At 48.7% G+C, this 23,695-nt stretch overlaps 1 protein-coding gene across 7 annotated transcripts in view; it reads right to left on the bottom strand.

Moving 5' to 3' along the window:
• Positions 1–937: 937 nt before the first annotated feature.
• WDTC1 (WD and tetratricopeptide repeats 1) overlaps positions 938–23,695 on the bottom strand; it is a 79,787-nt gene continuing 57,029 nt past the window's right edge. For all 7 annotated transcript variants that reach the window (XM_035308311.3, XM_035308310.3, XM_078330841.1 and 4 more), the window contains 11 exons: positions 19,940–20,127; positions 16,272–16,454; positions 14,898–14,992; positions 14,385–14,500; positions 12,605–12,680; positions 11,912–12,020; positions 10,983–11,156; positions 7,636–7,871; positions 5,417–5,591; positions 3,992–4,184; positions 938–2,992 (listed from right to left, as the gene is read on the bottom strand). In XM_035308311.3, the coding sequence (XP_035164202.1) occupies positions 2,795–2,992; positions 3,992–4,184; positions 5,417–5,591; positions 7,636–7,871; positions 10,983–11,156; positions 11,912–12,020; positions 12,605–12,680; positions 14,385–14,500; positions 14,898–14,992; positions 16,272–16,454; positions 19,940–20,127 (1,743 nt within the window). In that variant the 3' untranslated portion in view covers positions 938–2,794. The remainder of the gene's footprint in view (positions 2,993–3,991; positions 4,185–5,416; positions 5,592–7,635; positions 7,872–10,982; positions 11,157–11,911; positions 12,021–12,604; positions 12,681–14,384; positions 14,501–14,897; positions 14,993–16,271; positions 16,455–19,939; positions 20,128–23,695) is intronic.

Raw genomic sequence — 23,695 nt, 5'->3', positions numbered from 1 at the left:
CATGGTGAAACCCAATCTGTATTAAAAAAAAACAGCCGGGTGTGGTAGCATGTGTCTGTAATCCCAGCTACTTGGGAGGCTGAGGCAGGAGAATCTCTTGAACCCAGGAGGCGGAGGTTGCAGTGAGCCAAGATCATGCCACTGCACTCCAGCCTGAGCAACAGAGCAAGGCTCAATCTCAAAAAAAAAAAAAAAAAAAAAGAAAGAAATAGGTTTCTTCCAATTTAGGTGTATTTTTAAATGGCAACTAACTTGTTAGGACATAAATATTTTTAAGTGATTTGGGCTTAATTACTTAATAAATTGAACCGTTAGATATTTCTTTTGGCCTAGAGGTTCCATGAAAAAACTACTGAGATGGTAATGATGCTGTGAGCTAAGAAAGTTCAGGAACCTCTAGTCTAAGAGACCATCTAATCCAGGGCACATCAAAAAACTACATAAGTGAAATCAATTTAGTGGGTTATAACCAGCATTTTTTTCCCTAATAAAACAGAAAGGTAAGCAGAGCACATTGCATGTAGCAAGGGTAAATATTATTGTGTAAAACTTGTTCATTATATATATATACACACACACACACAAACATATATATATATATATATACATACATATATATATATATACACACACAAGTAAGCATGTGTATATGGGGTCACAATCTAAAATGGTTTGAAAAACCACTAAGACTCCAAGCCCCTTATTTTACTGATGAGAAAACAGCTCGAGAGTGAAAGCTGATGATTACAAATCACAGCCATGAGAGCTGGGCTCTACACTCAGCCCTAGTGGGCTGGGTAACCACTGGGCTGGGTGACCCTTCAAGGCTGGCCTCACTCTGCCCAGTAGAGGTGTGTTTACTCAAAGTCATTTGCCCAGGTGCCCTCACTTTGATTCCAAGACCCATCTGAACCCCACAAATGCCACCAGCCACACCTAGAACAAAATGGTTTTAATCAATTGCGTCACCCTCACTCTCCTGGGAGCAGAGCAACAAAAAGGCTCGGCTCCTGCCCCCAGAGGACAGTAAGGCTTATGTGTCTCTCCATACTGCAGGGCCCAGACTGGGCAGGCAGGGGTAGGAGGCAGGACAGGAGGCAGGGGTGGTGGGAGGCAGGGAGGAAATGGCAGGTGGCCGGAACACAAGAAAGCAAAGGGGACCCAGCTGGTCCATGGGCCCCAGGGCCCAGCCCCAATACTCCTGCTTTCCCCTCCCTGGCTAGAGAAAGGTCATGGAGAAGAGACAGGGGAGCAAGTCCCAGCAGCAGGAGAAGCAGCAGCAGCTGTTTCCTTCACCAATAAATATACTTCATTACCAAGCTAGAGGAGAGGGGTGAGAAGAGGGACTGGGGTGGGAAGGAAGGGGGAGAAGCTGCCACCTGTGTTGCTGGGATTAAAGCAATGAGATGGTGTCAGACCCCCCACCACTATCCTCACCCTCCTCTTGTCTTCTTAAAACTGTGAAAAAGCTTTTAACATGGCCCTCCTATCTCTGGGGCTGCTCTGAAGCCTGACTGAGAGGAGGCACCTGGCAGAGACAGGGAATGAGGGAGGGAGGGAGGGAGGGAGTAGAGGGAGAGGAGAAGGGAGGTTGCTTTTCCCCAGGGGCTGCAGCTGGAGGGCTGGAGCCAAGTAAGCACTGAGGGGAAGCAGGGAGGGAGAGAGAAGGAAGGACGAACCAACTACTAGGAGCAGCTGGAGCTAACAGCCAGGGGGCAGAGGGGAGGGAGGCCTGGTGAGTGGTGGGTTGAGCGCTGCATCCAGTGTAAAGCTTGGGGCTGCTGGGGAGGAAGGGAGGGGCTGAGTAAGGGACTTTCCAATCTGAGTGGCTCAGGAGACCCACCCCTCTACCCTCAGAGCAGCAGGGGACAGAGAAAAGCCATCACTTCTTTGGTCTTTGTGGCGGCTCAGCATGTGGGTGGGAAGGAGGGCAGAAAGGGCAGAGAAGGGCCCTTAGCAGGAAGCGCCACCTCAGCAGAGTAGGCCTGGCTGGGAGCTCTGGCAGAAAGGTCACAGTGAGGCTGAGGAGCGCCCAAGAGGATAATGGCCGTAGTGCAGAAGTGCTGGCATGGATGGGTGGGGTAGGGTGCAGTGCCCCACCCTCTGCCAGGGCCCTTGGGAAAGGCAAGGCCCCCAGAGGTGGCCAGTGAGAGTAGGTGCAGGGTCAGAGCTAGTGGCCAGGAGAGGAGTGAGGCTGTTCCACTGCGACCTCAGCAGGTGGCCTGGTCTTGCCTTACTCCAGGGCTCCCATCCTTTCTTTCGCTTCCTCTCTAACACTGGTGGCTCTGGAGGGAGGGTGGGACCCATCCTTTTTCAAAGCCTTTCCTGAAGACCACAGGGGAGCTAGCCTTGCAGGCTAGGGAGCAAGAGTGGCAACAGGCCAAGGCAAGCCCTTACCAACTGGGAATCCCACTCCCTCTCCTGCTGCCAGCTGAAGGGCAGAACAGTCCCTGAAGTCAGATCACCTTGTTCCTCCCCACCTGAGGCAGAAGAGTTTTGAGGCAGGCCAGAGCCCTCCAGGGACATGGAAGCAGGAGCTGGGGGGGGCATATGCAAAGGTGTCCCCTCCTGCTCTTTTGCTCAGGGCTGGGGATAGTCAGGGGACAATCAGCCCAAGAGTCTGAAAGCCAGCAAGTTGTAGCAACCTCCACCCCCAATGCCAAACTAACAAACAAAATAAGGGAAATGAAAAAATGAGGGGTGGGGAAGACAAATCAAAACAGAACCCCCTGACCTACTGCCTAGGGCGGAGGGTCCAGCCAGTAGCAGGGGTTGGAGACCAGAGCTGGAGGGTCTAGCTGGGCCGGCACTGCACCTGGCCCTCAGAGCTGTCCTCATCATCAGAGGCCCCGGCACCCCCACTGCTCAGGCCCGTGATCCGGTAGCCCATGTTGAGCAGCATCACCTCCAATGGGTCTGCATTCATGCGTCGCTGGTTGGCCTGCGAAGCACCCTCCATATCTTCCACGACTCGGCCTGTGAGGTCTTCACTCTGTGGTGGAGAAATGGGCAACACATGTGGCGCTCAAGGAGGGGGAGACACCAGGATACATGCATAGGGTCTGGGGGAGGGAAATACCCAAACTAAACTATCTACTGGGGAAGGTACATGTACATTCAAGGAGGTGTATATGAATGGAGGGGAACACACAATCTTGGTTATATATTGTTGGTGCTCACAGTGGAATATATGTGGGGGGACATGCCACATCAGGATATACAGGCAGCTCATAACATGCTGGGATATACATGGGGGACAGTACACACCAGGATATGTTGGACACACATACTGGGATACCTGGGGCAAAGGGAAGATACAACTTCCCCACCTCCTTCTGTTTTGTTGCCTCAACAACTCTTCCTTCATCTTTCTTTCTCCTCTCCCCTCAAGGGGGAATCCTATAGGGGTCCTCTCTTTAAAAGTCACAGCAAATTACCTTGGGAATCAGATATACTACTTGACTTTTGTTTTGCTAGTTGGGAAGAGGGAGACAGTAGGGCAGAGGGGAAGGGGAGGCACCAAGCCAGCTTCCCTGGCTACCCACACCGGGGTGGAGGGGACTACATTCTTCTAAGTGTCCCTGTGGGCTGGACACTTCACAGGCATCGCTTCTTTACTCCTCACCACAACCATTCAAGATGGTGCTGTGATTCCCATTCCCAATGTACAGATGATTAAAAACCTGGGTCAGAGATGGTGAAGTCTCTCAGCAGCGAGTGAGGAGACTGGATTCAAACTTAGGCCTACTGGATGCCAAGGCCTACATAGTTCCCTTGTGACCAGGCCCTCTGCACAGCTTCTGGTGAAATGCCACTGCATTTGGAGCTTCCAGAACCTGAGGACACAGCCTTGGGCCCCAGGGGAACAGCTTACTCTTCTTAGCAGCTTCCTCATTTCTCTTCCAAGCCCTAGCAGGCTCCATTGGAGGCTTTCCACAGAGTCCCTGCCCACCTCTCTGCTTGGCTTTGGCCACCATGCCTGCACCCTCACCTCTGGTCGGGGGTTCCAGAGCCGCACAACAGGATCAATGCCGCTGGTGGCCAGGAAGCAGTAGCTGGGGTGTGGCTGCAGGCAGTTGACAATGGACTCATCCCCTTGGAGCACACGGACCAGATTGGTCGTCTCCTTTTCCCAGATGAAGAAGGAGCCATCGTCAGAGCCACTGACGATATACTGAGCGTTGCTGGCGGGGGGCAAAGGGCAAGGAGGTCAGGTGGGTTACTGCCCTACAGCCTCAAGTAGAGGCTGCATGGCCTAGGTAAAGGGGGAATAAGAAAGTCCACAGCCACTCAGTACCCCACACGCTGGGGTCTGCACTTGACCCAGAACTCCATGTACATAGCAATCCTCTCCAGACTGCAGAGCTCTGGTCACTGTTCTTTTAAACCCAAGGCCAGCGACTGCCTGGATTTCTCCAAGACAGTCTCCCCCAAAGTTCACTGTTACTTCCTTGGGCCAGGACCATCTTACATCTCTCAGGTCTCTAAAATACCCTGTTCTAAGCCTTCGCTGAGCAATCTCAGTCTTCTGACATCCAGACTCCCAAATCCTACAGGACACCTCTAGGATACTACAGTCCCTCACACACCATTGACATTTAGAGGGCATCGTGATGGAGAGAGCCTTTTTTTTCCCTTAGAGACAGCATCTCTAAGTACTGGCTGGAGTGCAGTGGCATGATCACGGCTCACTGTGGTCTTAATTGGTCCTCCCATGTCAGCCTCCTGAATAGCTGGGACTACAGGTGTATGTCACCACACCCAGATAATTTTAAAATTTTTGGAGAGATGGGGGTCTATGCTGTCCAGGCTGCTCTCAAACTCCTGGGCTCAAGCAGTCCTACTGCTTCAGCCTTCCCAAGTGCTGGGATTACAGGCATGAGCCACTGTGCCCAGCCTATGAAGAGATTCTTGATTCATGTTCATGTGTCTCACCTACCCAAAGAAAGTACAGCTACAAATGAGAGGTGGGGGTGATGGTGTCTGAAACACAGAGTTTGTCTCTTAGTACCCAGGACAGTTTTAAGCACACAACAGATGTGTCAAGATTCTCAGCCTTGGAGGGCTGCTGCCTCATACTGCCAAGCAGAGGGAGGCTCCTTGAATGTAGATAAAGAAACCAAGCTCTGGACCATGCAGACAGAGGGAGGAGGTAGGAGATAAAGAAGTAGTCCAGGCACTGTGCTGGAGGTTCTATTTGGATTATATTATTAGTCCCTGTTATGGCCTCATAAGTGGGTATGGCATTTCATAGATGAAAAACCTGAGGCTGACAAAGGTGAAGCCATTTGCCCAAGGGTACAGAGGTGGAGCAGGGATTTGAGATTCTTCTCTAAAACCATTATGCCCCAACACTCCCCACTCAACCTCCTGCTGCCAACTGGGCTGCCCCCTCCTCCTCTTCAGGGCATCAGACCTGCCAAAGAAATTGGCCTCCTTAATATCCGTGGTGGTGTTGCAGTGGCCACAGTAGCGGAACTGATAGTCGTAGCTTCGCTCCCGCAGCACCATTTCATCCTCTGAGATGGAATCCTTGCGGCTCGTGCTGCGGAGGCGGACTGGGCCACCGCCACCAGGTCCCTTCTTCTCCTCTGGGGGCAGAGATCCAGAAAAGATAAGAGTCGTGTTCCTTTCTCTCCTTCCCTATTTTCCCCACCCATGGCTCTGTTTTCAGTCCAAAGTCTGACAACATAGAGCTACCTGCCTCCACCCTTATCCTGGAAAATTGGGGAAAGGTTGTGAGGAAGATGCATCTTTGAATCCAGCCTCTGAGGATGTTCAAGAGGAGAACTTTGATGCCTTCTCTTTGATGCCTCCTGGTTCAGGTCCCTAAATGAGGGCCTGAAAGCCCCAAGGATGCAGAGACTCAAGGTCTGTTTCTGCGGAGGTGAGAGGCAGGGCAGGGTACAGAGTAAGGCACTGGCAAACAGAGAATGGGTGCCTTTTTTTTTTTTTTAATTATTATTATTTTTGAGATGGAGTCTCACTCTGTCATCCAGGCTAGAGTGCAGAGATGCAATCTCAGCTAACTGCAACCTCTGCCTCCCAGGTTCAAACGATTCTCCTGCCTCAGCCTCCTGAGTAGCTGAGACTATGGGCACGTGCCACCACGCCAGGCTAATTTTTGTATTTTTAGTTGGGACAGGGTTTCGCTATGTTGGGCAAGCTGGTCTTGAACTCCTGATCTCAGGTGATCCACCTGCGTTAGCCTCCCAAAATGCTGGGATTACAAGCATGAGCCACTGTGCTCGCCCTGGGTGACTTTTATAAACAGATTCATAGTGCTTAAGGCAGTAAGGATCATGCCCTTATCCCCTGGAAGACAAGTTATTAGGGTCCCAAATGAGACACTGATCAGTTAAGTGAAAGGCAAAAATCATAGAAGTTTTCTCAATTCCTTAAAAGTGACTCACTCCTGCCTGCTTCAGGGCCTTAGAGTATGATGGTCTGTATGCCAGGAGCTCTGCATCTTCCACAGCTATACTTTGTTGTTGTTTGAGACAGGATTTTGCACTGTCACCCAGGCTGCAGTGCAGTGATGTGATCATGGCTCACTGTAGCCCTGACCTCCTGGGCTCAAGTGATGCTCCTGCTTCAGCTTCCCAAGGAGCTGGGACTACAGGTGTGTGCCACCATCACTGGCTAATTTTTTAAAATTTTCTTTTGTTGAGATGGAGTCTTGCTATGTTGTCCTGGCTGATACTGAACTCCTGGCCTCAAGCAATTTTCCCACCTCGGCCTCCCAAAGTGCTGGGATTATTAGTGTGAACCATTGTGCTAAGCCACACAGCTATATTTTGTATCTAGTTAATGCTTCCTTTGGATCCTTTAGATCTAAGTTTAAATGTTTCTTCCTAGAGAACCCCAGAATGCTATTAAGCCCCCGCCCAACACCTACACCATTCAGGTCTCCTTGGCACTTGTCATACTTTTTGTTTCTCTTTTATCACTTGGTTCCTTCAGTAGGCTGCAAATGCCATAAACACAGAAATTCCATGTGACTTAATCACAGCTCTGTTCCCAGGACCCAGCACAGTGTCTGGCACATGGCAGGTGTTTGATAACTATTCATTAAACAAATGAATTTATCACATGGGCAGTAAATGGCAAAGGAGAGAGGTGAAGATCCATGGTCGCCTCCTGTGAGCTCACTGTTCATGTTTACAGACCACACGCCAATGGCCCAATTCATTCTCCAGCACACTGAGGTAAGGTGGGCAGGGCTTCGTGCTCTTTGTGCACTTGTACACTTGGAACAAACATAATGACCAGCTCTGCCTCCCAGATGCCCACAAGGAACCACCAGGGCCCTGTTTGAGCAGGTGAGAATGCCTAGCAGGAGCCTCACTGAGCTTAGCTTCTTCCTATCCTGGATACCAGGCACTCCCCCAGTGCTTTCAACATGCCATTTAAACATGCTGATTCTCAACAGAAATGCTTGATGGGGGGTGCTGGCCTGTCTCTTTTTCAGACAAGGAAACAGAGAGAGACCAAGTAATTGCCCCAAGGCTGCATGGTTTCTGAGTCAAAAGCTGAACCCAGGCCTCTCCAATCCTGGAACCATGACCTCTCCAGAATGTCATGCAGCACCTCAAAGAGAAACAGTAACAGCACCCCTCCTCAGTGCCCACTCACCACCATCATTTTTGGAGAAGAGGGCAGCTGTGATGTCTCGGCCCAATGCATCACAGGCGCTGCTGTGGGCCTGCTCGGGAAACTTCCCTTTGAAGTCGTCCAGGCACTCCAGGGCTTCAGCCACATACTTGAGCTCAAAGAGGCAGCGGGCCAGGCGAAAATGTGCCTTAAGGTGGCATGGGTTTAGGGAGATGGCCTTGAGGCAGTCCCTCAGGGCATCATAGTGGTCACCATCCCTGGGAAGGCAGGGAAGAGTGGCTTGGAGGTGGAGCAAGGGGTAAGCGAGGGGTCCCCACTCAGTTTCCTCTGCTTCCTGTGGTCACCCCAGCCCACCGCTGACAGGTCTCATGGCAAGGGGACTTGGGGATGAAGACAATCCTGGCTCAACCCAGGCCTCCCCATCAGAAGACAGAGTATGTTAAGGAGCAAGCCAGGAAACCCTAAGGTCTTGAGGGTGGCAAAAGCTGGTGTCAGGCTGCCCTCTGCTGGGCACAGAGTGCAACTGCATACTGGCTCACCCCAGGCACCCGCAGCTCTGCAGCAGAAGGCCTGGCATCTTGCCCACCACAGGCTCCCCAAGCCCTCCTTCTCTCTTCCTCCATCCACCTCCTCAGATCACCCCCAGCTAGCCTTCAAAGCCATGTCCAAGGCAGGGGGCCCTCAAGGACAGTTCTGTGGTCTGGGGAAGCCAGAAGTGCCAGGCTGGGGACGAAGGGTCTGACCAGCAGGCAGCAAGCTCTCAGCCAGACCCCCCTCTGTCCTGGCTGACTGATCCACAGCAGCTGTGGCCTCTACCTCCTGGGGCTGGAGGATGGGGCCTGACAGTCTGGCAGAGTCAGCTCTCTGGAAGCTGATGGTGAGGGGGTTGTGCACACCAGGAGCTCCAAATTGTCCCCACTCACTTCTCCAACCTCCTAAAGCATGGATGAAGGGAAGTGGGAGTGCTTTTGATGAGGAAGTAGGGAAAGAGGAAGTGAAAGGAGGTCAGAGAAGCCCCTCCTTCTCCCACCCTGTGCCAGAATGTAGGAAGCACACTCCCCCAGCACCCACAGACCTGTCCTTGCCTCTTGTCTGGAGAGCAAGATGGGCCACAGGAGCTGCTTCTTCAGAAGCCATTGTTTTTTTCTTTTTTCCAGCTGGTTTGGGGTAGGCCTAGGACCCAACTGTGCCAAGCAGCAGTAAGAGGCACCCCCTAGAGCTAATGGCTCCTCCACCAAAGGCATGGCTCACAACAATCCAGCATGGCTAAAGCAGGCCTGACATGGGAAGATCCTTCCTGAGCCACCTCCTCCTGCAGCACTCAGAGTGAGCACCCAGTCCTCGGAGCAGCCACGCTTAGACCAGGAATCAGCAACTCAGCCCATGTGGGGCAGGCAGGAAACAGAGCTGCTTCAATGGCGTGGCCTGCGTCAGGATGAGTGGCTGTGACGAAGGAGCAGGCACTGTTTGGAAACCCAATTACTGCCTGCAAGGTGCCCCTCTGAGCTCCTGGGGAGAGCCAGACCAGAGGCCAGCCAGGAGCCAGAGGGTGACAGCTCCCACTGCATCCAGGAGCAGATGGCAGCCCTGGGGAGACTGGCCTAGGACAGAATGTGACATTCTAGGGGTCACTGGCAGGCATGTGGGATGAGGGAAGAGAGCAGGCTGGCCCCAGGGCTCACCCTTCCTAGACTCGCTGCCAGATCAATCTCCCTGAAAGGACAGCCCTCGGCACATCCCTCTCCTGCTCAGAACTCTCCAGTAGCTGCCCATCATGCACTGAATCAAGGCCAACGTCACCGCTCTGCATTCCAAGCCCTCCCTAGGCCGGCCCCAGGCTACCTCACAGACTCATCTCCTGCCAGTCCCTTTCCGAACCCTCTGCTCCAGCCAAATGGATTTGCTGTTCTGCAAACAAGCTCTCAGGCAGTCCCCCGCCCCCACGCCTTTGTTCACACCATTTCATCTCCCTGGAATGTCCTTCCCCCACAGGCCCCTCCTCTCCTTCATCTCCTGTCTAAGCCTGACTACACTTAAAGCCCATTCAGACACCATGTCTTTTTGATGCTTCCCTGCTCCCCAGCTAAAGCGACCCAACTTTTCTTGATGCCCACAGCCCTTTACCTGACCATTCACAGGATTCACTGCTTCCTGCCTCTTTAATGCTAAACTACGTCCACCACTTTACCCCCTGTCCAGAGGCTGGGTGGTCAAGCACAGGAACTCTCAGTGACAGAACCTTGTGTTCCTAGTACTTAGCACATAGTAGGAGCACAGAGAACATGCCGAGGGCACACATGGATTAGGAAATCACCAACCTCTCTTAGCAAGAATGCAGGAGTAAAGCTGAGCTCTCAGCCTACAGCTTGGATGAGGACTACTGAGTTCTACCCAACTGTTGGGCAGAGAGCTAAACCAGCTCAGGATTCACCCAAAACAGTAATCTCCTGGGTTTGGCTGCCACCTGAGCCCCTGGCCAACTCCTGATGCTTCAGCTAAGGTGGGGGGATAGCATCTTCCCCACCCCCACCTAGCACTACCATCCTGCTGACTTGGGTGGGTTCTTAAGCTTCCCTCTCTGGCCTGCCTAGTTGCAGCCAGACGATGGCACACCAGCTGGCCTGTCTGTCTGGGCAGAGCCGACGGATGCCAGACGGAGCAGAAATGGCTGTGGGCCCAGCTCTATCCATCCCCAGTCCTGGCCCTGGCTGGGGGTGTGTGGGGGGGTCTGCATGTCTGCTTGCCTGCTGGTGCTGCAGGCAGAAGGGCTGGGGGCCCTGATGGTCTCCAAAGATGAGGGGTTCTTTAGGATATGGAGCTATTTCTTTATTACCAGCCACCATACTCTAGTGTGACCCATAGCCAGCTTTGGATCTCCGGGATCTGGTTTGTATTCAGTCCAAAGGGTCTAAGTACACAGAAAGCAAGCCTTAGTGGGGCAAGGGACTGCAGAATATTTTAGACACATGCTAACTGAATTCACCAAATCCCTCATTTCCACTTAGCAAGATTCCACTGCTCTTCAAAGTCCAATTCTCTAACAGTTGGGACTAACAATCCTCAACTCCTACTACCCCAGGGGCCACAGCACTTTATAATAATATGGCATGTAGGAACTAGCTTTGAACATGTTTCATGTAACTGTGGGCTTCCTTAGTGCTTGAGACTGCCTGATTAATGGGTCAGGCCCCTGCCGACCATTAGCCTGGAGGTGGGGAGGAGAGGCCAAGAAGCCCTAAGAGGCAGCAGTATGTTCCTGCCACCTTCCCTGGATGCCTTGGCAACTTGGCTCCATCAGGCCCCTGCCTTTTGGTCCAGCTGCTTTGTTCCTTATCCTGACCCATGTCCCCTCTGCAGTAGCCACTCACCACTTGCGCTTCATGTAGGCTGCTGCTCGGTTTCCATAAAGCATGGCATTGTGAGGGGCCCTCTGCACAGCCTTGCTGTAAAGCTGAATGGCTTGGGTCCACTGCTGACAGGCAAAAGCCTCATTGGCTTGCTGTTTCACACGCTCCAGGTATGGCGGTAGCTCTACCTGGGGACTGCAGGGGAAATAGAGCCAAGTCAGAACAGTCAAAGAAGGTCAGAGCAGCCCCTCGGGGAGTCTGTAACATGGCCTGAGGGCCACCCAGGTTTTCTTGGCCCCTGGAATCTGAATGCCATCTGGAAGAGGGGACCACTGCCTTGGCCTGGGCTATTATACCTATTGCCATGATGGGGAATAGGTGCCACTACAAATACTCTCAGTCTGTGAAAAGAAGGGCAGAAATGAAGCTGTACTTAAACTCCTGGGCATGACAGTAGCTGACACCACCTGCCTCCATGCTGAGCTGAACATTATGACCACTCAAGTCCCTCCTATGGATCACTGTCTAGAGAATTCTGTTTCTCTCAAGGCTAGGGAATTTGAGTGCCTTTGTATCCAAAGCCCAGCAGAGTGCCTGGCAGAGAATAGAGGCAAGGATCTGCTATAGGATGGGGAATAATATATGGGAAAATCCATTTGTATGCAGCCCTTTTTTGGAGAGAGCTCAGTGCTAAGAGGCAGCTAGCCCCTGGGTCCTGGCCCAGTTACTGGTACCAAGAGACTAAAGCTTCAGTCTGAGCATGACTAGTGTCCTGCCAGGCAGAGGGGCGCTGGAAACACTAGCCACCCTCCAAGAAGGCTCTTTGCCTTGGTCCTTACTCTCTGGGATGCATGACTGGGTCAGGAGGAAGATTTACAGGCTATGTCCCTCCCTCCAGTCTATTTGGTATAACTGGGGCTTGGAGGGCTGGACAAGGCAGCTGACCTTACCTGATAGGTCCCCTACTCTCTGGCAGCCGGAAGCCATTACTATGAAGGTGCAGGCCATTGGACACACCATTGGACACACCGTTGGTGGACATCTTGCCATTCTGGACTTCTGGCAGGAGATAGAGAGAAAATGAAAGCAACAACTCAGGAAGAGGTCCCATTTCTTCTTGGCAGCCCTCCAGCTTCCACCATGGGGTCTGATGGTTCCATTGTGGGACTATTCTCCCAGAGTAAGATCTATTCCCAGAAAGCAAGTCTGACATAAAGAAAAGCCCGTGCGCCATCTGCTGGCTGGCGAGGGACACAACTTCACTGTGGCATTACTCAGTTGGGGCTGGGGGTGGGAATGGAGTGAGAAGGTACCTAAATCAACTGTAGGCCCCAGGAAGAAGTCAGTAAGAAGACTGAGCCAAGATACAAAAGGGAGGAGAACTACTTCAGGTTCTCAGGAGCCAAGCCATGGAAGAAGCCTGTCTTTTCAGAGGGAAGCAAAAAGGGCAGTGATGAAAAGCTCTTGAAGAGATCTCTGCTCTACTATCATCTTTCTTACAGCATAGACAGGGTTATTTCAGAGACCTGCTCTTTTTGGAGGATCACAGTCCAGAGTAACGGACAGGCTTCTCGGCAGGTGTAGCACACACTTCTGAAGCTCCCCTACACTGCCTCAGCAAGATACCCTAAGGGAGAACTTACCCCCTGAGGAGTGGCATTTTCTAGGCAAGAGGAAGGTGTATGGCCGCTGCTTGTAAGTCAAATCAAACAAATAGACCTAGAGTTGAGGGGGCAAAAAAAGAGACAAAGGCTGTGAGAAAAGGATGTGGTTGGACCAGTAACCAGGCCTTGGTGGCTTCTCAATAACCTAGCTAGGTCTTGGAACACAGTGAGTGTTGAGCATGGAACCATCAAGCTACCCCAGGAGGTATTCTCCACAAACCTCAGGCTGGAAAATCTTCCAGTCATGCACCCCTTCCTAGCTCTGGCATTCAGGGTGGGCTTTCTGATGTACCCAAAGCCCTGCTTGAAATACTGTCACTAATTAGAATCACATTTGGTTGGGCATGGGGGTGTAGCCTGTAATTCTAACACTTTAGGAGGCCAAGGTGGGAGGGTGGGTCACCTGAGCCCAGGAGTTTGAGACCAGTCTGGGCAACATGGCGAAATCCTGTCAATACAAATTAGCCAGGTGTGGTGGTGTGTGCCTGTGGTCCCAGCTACTCAGGAGGTTGAGGTGGGAGGATCACTTGAGCCTGGGATGTCAAGGCTGCAGTGAGCCAAGATCGCACAACTGCACTCCAGCCTGGGTGACAGAGTGAGACCCTGTCTCAAAAAAAAAAAAAAAAAAGAAGAAGAAGAAGACTGAGCACAGTGGCTTACGCCTATAATCCCAGCACTTTGGGAGGCCAAGGTAGGTGGATCACCTGAGTTCAGGAGTTCAAGACAAGTTTGACCAATGGTGAAACCTCATTTTTACTAAAAAATACAAAATTAGCCAGGTGTGGTGGCACATGCCTGTAATCCCAGTTACTTGAGAGGCTGAGGCAGGAGAATTGCTTAAACCTGGGAGGCGGAGGTTGCAGTGAGCCGAGATTATGCCAGGCACTCCAGCCTGGGCAACAAGAGTGAAACTCTGTCTCAAAAAAAAAAAAAAAATCACACATCATAGGTTTAAGGTGAAGACATCCTCAAAGGTCACAAAGCCAAATGTCTCATTTTACATTTACCCTAGCACTACCCTGAGCTTTTCATGAGTCCTCAGAAAGGTGCAGGAATGTCTGGCTTATCCTCATCTATTCTGCGTCCCATTTCCTTTGTATGTATTCAGGCCTTGTCTTGTAATGTCATTAACTGTTTCATTTGCCATGTCTCCCATCAGCCTGAGGATGGATCATATTTCCCATTTGTTTCTCTTATGTTTATAATAATGCTAGTCTCAGAGTAAGTGCTCACTGTTGGTAAATAAATGTATGCCAGGCTTATGAAATATCCAGAGAACACACAAACAGAAAGTTTAGCAACCTGTTATTATCAAAGAACACTTCCCGAAGCTGGCCCTAACCCACGGCTTGCTCTGAGCTGCATGCTCTGGGCCCCAGGGATTTCCTCCTAGGAAAATAGCAGATGAGGAAACTGAGGCTCAGAAAAATAAAGAGATTTGCTCAAAGTCACAGTAAACAGCTAGTAAACAGCAGGCAAGCATTTGAACAGAAGTCTGTCAATTTCAAAGTCTATATTCTTAACCAAAATACCATACTATCATATTTCTATCTAGATCATTAAAGAAAAAATGAAATAAAAAGACTGAGCTAGGACACCTCTCTGGGAACTACAATGATACCACATCACCCCCATATTTCACTGTAACATCATTTGCCATAAGGCTGTTGTGTCTTGTTTGCCTCAGCAGTGAACATAAGGTACATGGCCCTGGCTACTGGAATGGTGACAGGGCAGAGCCACCTCATGCAGTACATACCTGTTCCCCTCCCATGTTGACTAGCAGCTCTGTGCCATTGGGGCTGAAGGTCACATAGGTGGCAACCAGCACTCTCAAACGGTTGTTATAGTCAGGAAGCTTCACTGGCAGATGACCTGTAGGGAATAGCCCAGTCATACTAGGGTCCCAGTCCCCCTGAAAGGGGCATGAGATTGTGTGAAGTCAGCCATATCAAAAATGATACCAATCAACTTTATCATAAAAGCAGATACAAGTGTCGAGCCCTTGCTATATGCACTGGGATAACTGCTTTATATACTTTATCTCATTTAGTCATTATGACCTCATTTTACTTAACCTTAATGAGTTTCTTTTCTGTAATGTGCTGAAGGTCACACAGCTTGTCAATGGTAGAGTTGGGATTAAAACCCATGTCTGTCTGACCCTGAAACCCTTGCTCTTGATCACCATGCCATGCTGTCTCCCTGCACTGCCCCCAAAAGAGTCAGCATCTAGCCATGAGTTTGGGGCCAACGCTGTGCTGAGTCCTACCTGCTACGTAATATTGGGCTGCACCATCTGGAAGGGGTTTCTGCCGGTCACAGAAGGTGTGCACACCTGCTGAAGGGCTCTGAGTCATGCTCTTTCTGGTAGGAAGGAAAATCATAGGTTAAAGTCCTAGCACTGCCCCTGGTTAGACCAGACCACACTCACTAGAAGAAAACTTACATCTGTATCTGAGAAACAGGAGGTATTTTTCTTCCTTACCTAAGTAACCTTAAAGGCCCACCAACTAGACAGCTATACAGTGCTTTACCAAGCAGGTCCTATAAACTCTCTGGGTCCTCATGATCACCTTATCTTTCCCATTTTACAAACAAGCAAGCTAAGGCTCAAGACCCACTCCAAGACATGCAGTGTGTGAGGGGCAGCAGTGGTTACCAAGCCCATGAATGAAAGTAAAGCAGGTCAGACATTCCTGTATCCATCCCAAGAATCATGGAAAGCCCAGGCTGGAGAGGCAACTCAGGTCTGGGAGTGCTGTGGGGGTTCTGAGTATTGTAAGAACTAGCAAGAAATATTACATCAGTGATTTCTTTCAGAAAGACACTATAAAAGATTTATGTAAGAAATTATAAGAATATACAAATATAAGGAAATTATAAGGGATTTATATAAGAGATTATGGGTAATTGCTTTACATTTTATGCTTCATATTTTCCAACATAAGCAAGGATTAAATTTTTTAAAAATCACAAAATTGAAGAAAGCCCATTTAATAAAGAAGAAAGGGCAAGGCTGGTGCAGTGGCTCATGTCTGTAATCCTAACACTTTGGGAGGCTGAGATGGGAGGATCACCTGAGGTGAGGAGTTCAAGACTGACCAACATAGTGAAACCCCATCTCTACTAAAAATACAAAAATTAGTCAGGTGTGGTGGTGGATGCCTGTAATCCCAGCTGCTTGGAAGGCTGAGGCAGGAGAATCGCTTGAACCCAGGAGGCAGAGGTTGCAGTGAGCCAAGATCACGCCACTGCACTCCAGCCTAGGTGGCAGAGCAAGACTCCATCTCAAAATAAAAAAATAAAAAAAAGAAGGGGCCAGGTACAGTGGTTCATGCTTGTAGTTCCAGCACTTTGGGAGGTTGAGGTGGGAAGACTGCTTTAGCTCAGGAGTTTGAGACCAGCCTGGGCAACATGGAAAGACCCCACCTCTACAAAAAAAATTAAAAAGTAGCCAGGCAAGGAGGCATGTGCCTATAGTTCCAGCTACTTGAGAGGCTGTGGTGGGAAGATCGCTTGAGCCTGGGAGGTTGAGGCTACAGTGAGCTGTGACAGAAGAGGGCATTGCAATGGCAGTGAGGGAAAGGGGCAACAGGTTCTCCAGGTCCTACCCATAGGAAACAGGAGGCTGAACTATTCATACCTGTGGTTATGGATCATGCGGATGTCATAGAGCCTCACAAAGGGTCCGCTGGCCCCGACTGCCAGGCAGTTGTTGTCCTGGGGGTTGACAGTGAGGCACTTGGCCTCCACCAGCTGGCCACAGTACTCTGTCAGGTCAATCAGCACCTCCGAGTGCTTGCTATTCTCTCGAAGGTCATACTGGCTGTGAGAGAGGACAGAGTTAGGGAATTGGGGCTTGGGGTCTTTGTGTGGAAGGCAGAGGAAAAGGCAAGTTCTTGTTATGCAAGAGGATTGGGAGGGACTTTAGACCTGTTTCTAAGTAAGAATGTGAAAAAACCTCCCAATTCTTGAGTGCCCACAGTGTGCTAGGCGTCTGTAGTAGGCTTCTCACACATTGCATTTTATTCTACTAGAACTCCTAAGGTGGATACTACTGTACCTATTCTACAGATGTCAGTATTATTGCTACTATTATGCTACTACTGATTACCAACACTTAGTGAAAATGTGCTTATGTACAGTATTGTCCCTTAATTAAATCCTAATGTCATCCCTAGGTATCATCAGAACACTGATGTTCAAAGATGTTGAATAACCTCCCTGGGATAACACTGCTAGTAAGTGCAGAGCTGGGGAAGCTTTCTAAGACTGGATCTTCTAATGTAGTTTTTTTCATGAAGCAAGGTATGGAGGTGACAGAAAAGAGAATCTGCAGATCATCTAAGAGCTATCTAGATATACCATGGGCCAAGGCAAACCTAAAAGTCTCATCCATGCAGTAAAGATAATGCCAAAAAGTCTACCAAACAGCAGCAAACTCCCACTGCTCCAGACGGGGAAACTGTGCTGCCAACACACAGGTATCCTCAGAGAGTGGTGGGTAAGGGGACATCACCCATATGCTCACGCCTTGTGCCTAGACATCTGTTATCACCTCTTTGCTGTTCATCTTGTCTTTCTAAGCCATCTTCACCAGGTTGTTCTACCTAAAATATTGTTTTACATCACTCTCCTGCTCAAAAAATTGCAGAGATTCCTCAATACTTTTAGCACAAATTTACTTTTACCAAACTCCTCAGTCTGGTTTTCAAGACTCAATTTCACATCTCTCTCCAACCTTATTCCTCAGTTTTCTAAATGTGGGTCAATTATAACTACAGAATTCTTTATCCTGCACATGCCATGTTTATTTCTGCCTTTGCAAACTCTGCTCAAGCTGGGGAATACACTCTTGCTTTTTCTTGCCCATCCAAATCCTGTCTGTTCTGGAAGGCCCAGCTTATGTTCACCTTCTGCTAGGACACCTTCTCTGACTGTGCCTATGCCTAAGCACTTAGGATCCTATCTGATGTGCTAGACGCTCAGCTTCTACCAGCTGGCCTCGGCACAATCTGGGCAGCCAAGGTCAACAAGTGCTACATAGAGTTGGACCTGCCACTGACCAAGTGCATTCTGTCTTCTGAGGTTCAGAGATGAAGTGACTTGCCCCAGTCAAACACTGAGTGAGAGAGCTAGGATTTGACCCTAGGTCTGTCTGACTTTATTGTCTTGCTCTTGACTGTTATACTTTATATATGACTTAGATATTCCTCATTTGTAAAAGGAAAGAGGGTACAAAGTCCTACAAAAACTCAAGTGAGACAGATTAAAGCAGGCTGGGGAGATAAGGAAGAAGTTCTAAGGCCACATCTGAAGAAAGGAGTTAAAGAAGGGCAATGACACCATTTTAGAATGAAGGGAAGTAGAGGCAAATGTGTAACAATGCAGGGCGCTGGAAAAGGACACAGTCCATTTTACCATTTCCGTCTGGCTTGCCCCCTCCCAGGCATATGGCTGCTGACCAACTGTTCAAGAGAAATGTATCAAGTGCCTCTATGTGTCAGGCACTGTGCTAGGCTCTAGCAACACAACCAAGAACAGGACAGACATGGAGTTCTTCTAACAGAGTTTACTTTTACTATTTAGTGAGAATACAGACAAAAAAGTAAACCAATAAGTAAAAATAAAATAAGGCCAGGTATGGTGGCTCACTGGGAGGCCAAGGAGGGAGGATCACTTGAGACCAGGACTTGAGACCAGCCTGGGCAACACAGAGAAACCCCATCTCTCTCTCTCTCTTTTTTTTTTTTTTTTTTTTTGCTGCTACCATTTGCCAACTCACTGAGCAGAGAAACCCCATCTCTACAAAAAAATAGAAAATTTAGCCAAGCATGGTGGAGTGTGCCTATAGTCCCAGCTATTCAGAAGGCTGAGGTGGGAGAATCACCTGAGCCCAGGAAGTTGAGGCTATAGTGAGCCATGATCACATCACTGCACTCCAACCTCGGCAATGGAATGGATTAAGACCCTATCTCAAAAAAAATAAATTAATAAAAATAAAGTAACTACAGGTGGCGATTAGAGTTGTAAAGGATACAATTAGTGTGTTAAGACAAGGAATAGCTCTTTTCCGTGGTGCCTCAGAGGCATTCAGCTGCTTCAAGATGAAGTTCAACATCTCTTTCCCAGCCACTGGCTGCCAGAAACTCATTGAAGTGGATGATGAACACAAACTTCATACTTTTTATGAGAAGTGTATGGCCACAGAAGTTGCTGCTGATACTCTGGATGAAGAATGGAAGGGTTATGTGGTCCAAATCAGTGGTGGGAATGACAAAGTTTCCCCATGAAGCAGGGTGTCTTGACCTATGTTTGTGTCTGCCTGCTACTGAGTAAGGGGCATTCCTGTTATAGACCAAGGAGAACTGGAGAAAGAAAGAGAAAATCAGTTTGTGGTTGCACTGTGGATGCCAATCTGAGCGTTCTCAACTTGGTTATTATAAAAAGGAGAGAAGGATATTCCTGGACTGACTGATACTATGGTGCCTCAGTGCCTGGGGCCCAAAAGAGCTAGCAGAATCCACAAACTTTTCGATCTCTCTAAAGAAGATGATGTCTGCCAGTATGTTGTAAGAAAGTCCTCAAACAAAGAAGGTAAGAAATCTAGGTCCAAAGCATCCAAGATTCAGTGTTTTGTTACTCCACATATCCTGCAGCACAAACAGTGGCGTATTGCTCTGAAGAAACAGTATACTAAGAAAAATAAGGAATAGGCTGCAGAATATGCTAAACTTTTGACCAAGAGAATGAAGGAGGCTAAAGAGAAACACCAGGAACAAATTGCAAAGAGATGCAGACTTTCCTCTCTGCGAGCTTCTACTTCTAAATCTGAATCCAGTCAGAAATAAGATTTTTTGAGTAACAAATAAATAAGATTATACTCACACACACACAAAAAGAAAAGGAATAACATCTGTCTACTTTAGACAGGATGGTCAGAGAAGGAGGTGCTTCTGAAGAGGTAACTCAAGCTGATCTCCTTACAATAAGAAACAGTCTGATACAGGAAGAGCTGGGGACAGACTCTCAAATAGAAGAAACAGTAATGTGAATGCCCAGAGGCAGCATAGACCCTGGAAACCTGAGGTGGTGACAGAAGACTTGTGGACCTAGAGGTAGTACAAGGGAGGGCAAAGAGGAAGGAAGGTGAGGGCAGGGTAAGCAAATGTTACCAGTGGAATTTGTACACAGACAACTGCCCTGGACCTATAAAGGAGGCTGGACCTCCACTGGGGGGAAAGAGTTAGGCCTGTAGAAGGAAACACTACAGTATGATGGGATGGGGGAGCCACAGGTCCCGACTCTTACCGGATAAGCCCATCCTCTGCAGCACTCCAGAATGTGTTGGGCCACATGGGCGCTGTGGCGATGCGCTTCACCCGGTTTGTGTGGTCTCCAAACATGTGGATGGTCTCTTTTACTGTCAGGTCGTGCACATGCACCTTGGAGTCAGCTGCCCCTGTGATCAGGATGCGGTCCCCAGCATGAGGCAGGAACTATTCAGGAGAAATGGAGGAAGGGGTGGGTGGTGAAAGTAGAAATGGCCATGGAAGGAAGCTAGCCTTGATATCTGCACCCTTTTCTCTTTCCATGTTAGATAAGAGAATGAGCCCATTCAGGCTGGGTGTGGTGGTTCATGCCTATAATCCCAGCTGCTTGGGAGGCTGAGGCAGGAGAATCACTTGAACCTGGGAAGCAGAGGCTGCAGTGAGCAAAGACTGTGCCACTGCACTCCAGCCTGGGTGACAAGTGAGACTGCCTCAAGAAAAAAAAAACAGAAAATGAGCCCATTCAAGACAATCCACCAAGAAACTTTCAATGTTGAGCAGCAGCCTGTAGGCCTAAAGGTCAAAATTGAGACACACATCTTTACTCTGCCAGAGTGGTCCTGACCTATGCCAAGTCAAACTAGCTGAGGAACCCTTTTCCTTTGTGTCTTCCCCAAGTAAGAGCTCAGTGGATGAGAATCATAGCTATTATTATTTATTAAACACTTTCCATATATTTGACACCAGGGCAGCTACTTTATCTTATTGATACTTAAAACAACCCCATTAAAAATTGAGGTTCAGGTCATGCACACTGGCTCATGCCTGTAATCCTAGCACTTTGGGAGGCTGAAGTGGGTAGATCACGAGGTCAGGAGTTCAAGACTGGCCTGGCCAGTGTGGTGAAACCCCATCTCTACTAAAACTACAAAAATTAGCTGGGTATGGTGGTATGTGCCTATAGTCCCAGCTACTTGGGAGGCTGAGGCAGGAGAATCGTTTGAACCTGGGAGGAGGAGGTTACAGTGAGCTGAGATCGTGCCACTGCATTCCTGGCTGGACGACAGAGTGAGACTCTGTCTCAAAAAAAAAATTGAGGTTCAGGCTAGGTGTGGTGGCTCACACATGTAATCCTAGCACTTTGGGAGGCCGAGGTGCGAGGATTATTTGAGGCCAGGAGTTCGAGACAAGAACGACCAACACAGGAAGATCCCTGTCTCTAAAAAAGTAAAATTATCTGGGTGTGGTGACACAAGACTGTGGTCTAAGCTACTTGGGAGGCTGAGGTGGGAGGACTGAGCCCAGTAGGTTGAGGCTGCAGTGAGCCATGATTGCACCACTGCACTCCCTCCTGGGCAACAGTTTTAAGACCCTGTCTCAAAAAAAAAAAATGGAGGTTCAGCAGTGATATGTAGCAGGATCGTTCGTGTTCAAGCCCAAGTCTATCTGACTCCCACATGCCCTACTGCCTCATGATGACTAGTTAGTAACCTAGAGATTAAGTAACAAATTAGTCCTAAGGTGAAAAAGACTTTCAGCATTTTAAGGGAATGGACGTATTTTTTTTTGGCTTTAAAAAAATTTTTTTTTTTTTTTGAGATAGAATCTTGCTCTGTTGCCCAGGCTGGAGTGCAGTGGTACAATCTCGGCTCACTGCAACTTCCACCTCCTGGGTTCAAGTGATTCTCCTGTCTTAGCCTCCCGAGTAGCTGGGATTACAGGCGTGTACCACCGCGCCTGGCTGATTTTTGTATTTTTAGTAGAGATGGGGTTTCACCATGTTGGCCAGGCTGGTCTCCACCTCCTGACCTCAGGTGATCCACTTGCCTTGGCCTCCCAAAGTGCTGGGATTGCAGGTGTGAGCCAGGAATGGGTGTTTTAAATTAGTTCGATAGTTTGTGAAAAATAATCTGGCAATAGTAACAAAGATTAAAAATAATTTCTATCTTTTGACTCAAAACTTCCACTTCTAAGAAATAATCCAAAAAGAAAAAAAGGACCTGGTCAGAAATGCTTGAATGCTTCTTATAATAGCAAATATTGGAAACAGCTCAAATGTTGGACTGCAGGGGAGGGCTGAGTATTGAGAGGATACATCTCTATGCAGTATTTATGAAAAAAATAAATAAATAAAGGCTTGGTGCAGTGGTTCATGCCTATAATCCCAACACTTTCGGAGGCCAAGGTGGGCAGATCAGCTGAGTCAGGAGTTTGAGACCAGCCTGACCAACATGGTGAAACCTCATCTTTACTACAAAGATAAAATTAGCTGGGCATGGTGACATGTACCCGTAATCCGTACTCGGAAAGTCAAAGCAGGAGAATCACTTGAACTCAGGAATTGGAGGTTGCAGTGAACTGAGATCACGCCACTGCACTCCAGCCCGGGCAACAGAGCAAGACTGTCTCAAAAAAAAAAAAAAAGCTCACCTCATGCTTATAAAGGCCAACAACAAAATGCTCCAGATGATATCTGATAACAAAACAGTGCAACCAAAGCTTCAAATAATGAAAAAAGGAAGTATGCAATTCTGGGCCAGACACTGTGGTTCACACCTGTAATTCCAGCACTTTGGGAGGCCAAGGTGGGCAGATCACCTGAGGTTGGGAGTTCAAGACCAGCCTGACCAACAAGGAGAAACCACGTCTCTACTAAAAATACAAAAAAATAGCTGGGTGTGGTGGCACATGCCTGTAATCCCAGCTACTTGAGAAGCTAAGGCAGGAGAATTGCCTGAACCTGGGAGGTGGAGGTTGCAGTGAGCAAAGATCATGCCATTGCACTCCAGCCTGGGCAACAAGAGCTGAGACTCCATCTCTCAAAAAAAAAAAAAAAAAGAGAGAAAGAAAGTATGCAGTTCTATCACATAGCTTTGAGGATGAAAAATATTTGGGAATCTTGTTAGTTGAGTTCTTCTGTGAGTTCAAAAGATTGAAATATCTTTTTTTTTTTTTTTTTTAACTGAAAAGTTCCCCCCTACCCACAACAAGGTTGAGTGGCAGTGTTGGAGGAGGGGCATTACTTTATATTCTACACTGAAACAGCTGACATCCCATTTGACTTTAAATGTTCACAAAGAGCAACAATTTACTCTTTCCACATAAGCTTCTCTAAGAGCTATTAGAACAAGGTCTAGCTGGGTGCGGTGGCTCACACCTGTAATCCCAGCACTTTGGGAGGGTGAGGTGGGTGGATTGCCTCAGGTCAGGAGCTCGAGATCAGCCTGGCCAACGTGGTAAAACCCTGTCTCTACTAAAAATACAAAAACTTGCCGGGCATGGTGGTACACACCTGTAATACCAGCTACTTAGGAGGCTCAGGCACAAGAATCACTTGAACCCAGAGGTAGATGTTACAGTGAGCCAAGATTGCACCACTCACTGCATTCCAGCTGGGGTGACATTGAGTAAGACTCTGCCTTAAAAAAAAAAAATAAAAAAGAACAAGGTCTAGAAGAAATAGACACGATTTCATCATTTTTAGGGACAACCAGTAGGCTTTAATCCTGTCTAGAGACAGCATACACTCAATGCACAGCAGAAATAAACTGGGGAGCCCTTGTCACGATCTTGTGGCTGCCGCCACACTCATCACACACCATAGTTACCACCAGGGGGAGCGCATGAGTTAAACACATATATATCAGCAGTGTTTCCACTACCTGAAGAGAGAAGAAGAATCCTCTTCTATTTTTTTTTCTTTTCTTTTCTTTTTTTTTTAACAGAAGAGGAGGCTAAGAGTCTGCATGTAAGTGCCTTTCCCAAGGTCTTACCATTAGGGAGTATCAAGACCATT

This window comes from Callithrix jacchus, chromosome 7 (genome assembly GCF_049354715.1).
Source record: "Callithrix jacchus isolate 240 chromosome 7, calJac240_pri, whole genome shotgun sequence".
In the NCBI taxonomy this organism is placed as follows: domain Eukaryota; kingdom Metazoa; phylum Chordata; class Mammalia; order Primates; family Cebidae; genus Callithrix; species Callithrix jacchus.
This window is presented reverse-complemented; position numbering and strand designations above follow the sequence as displayed.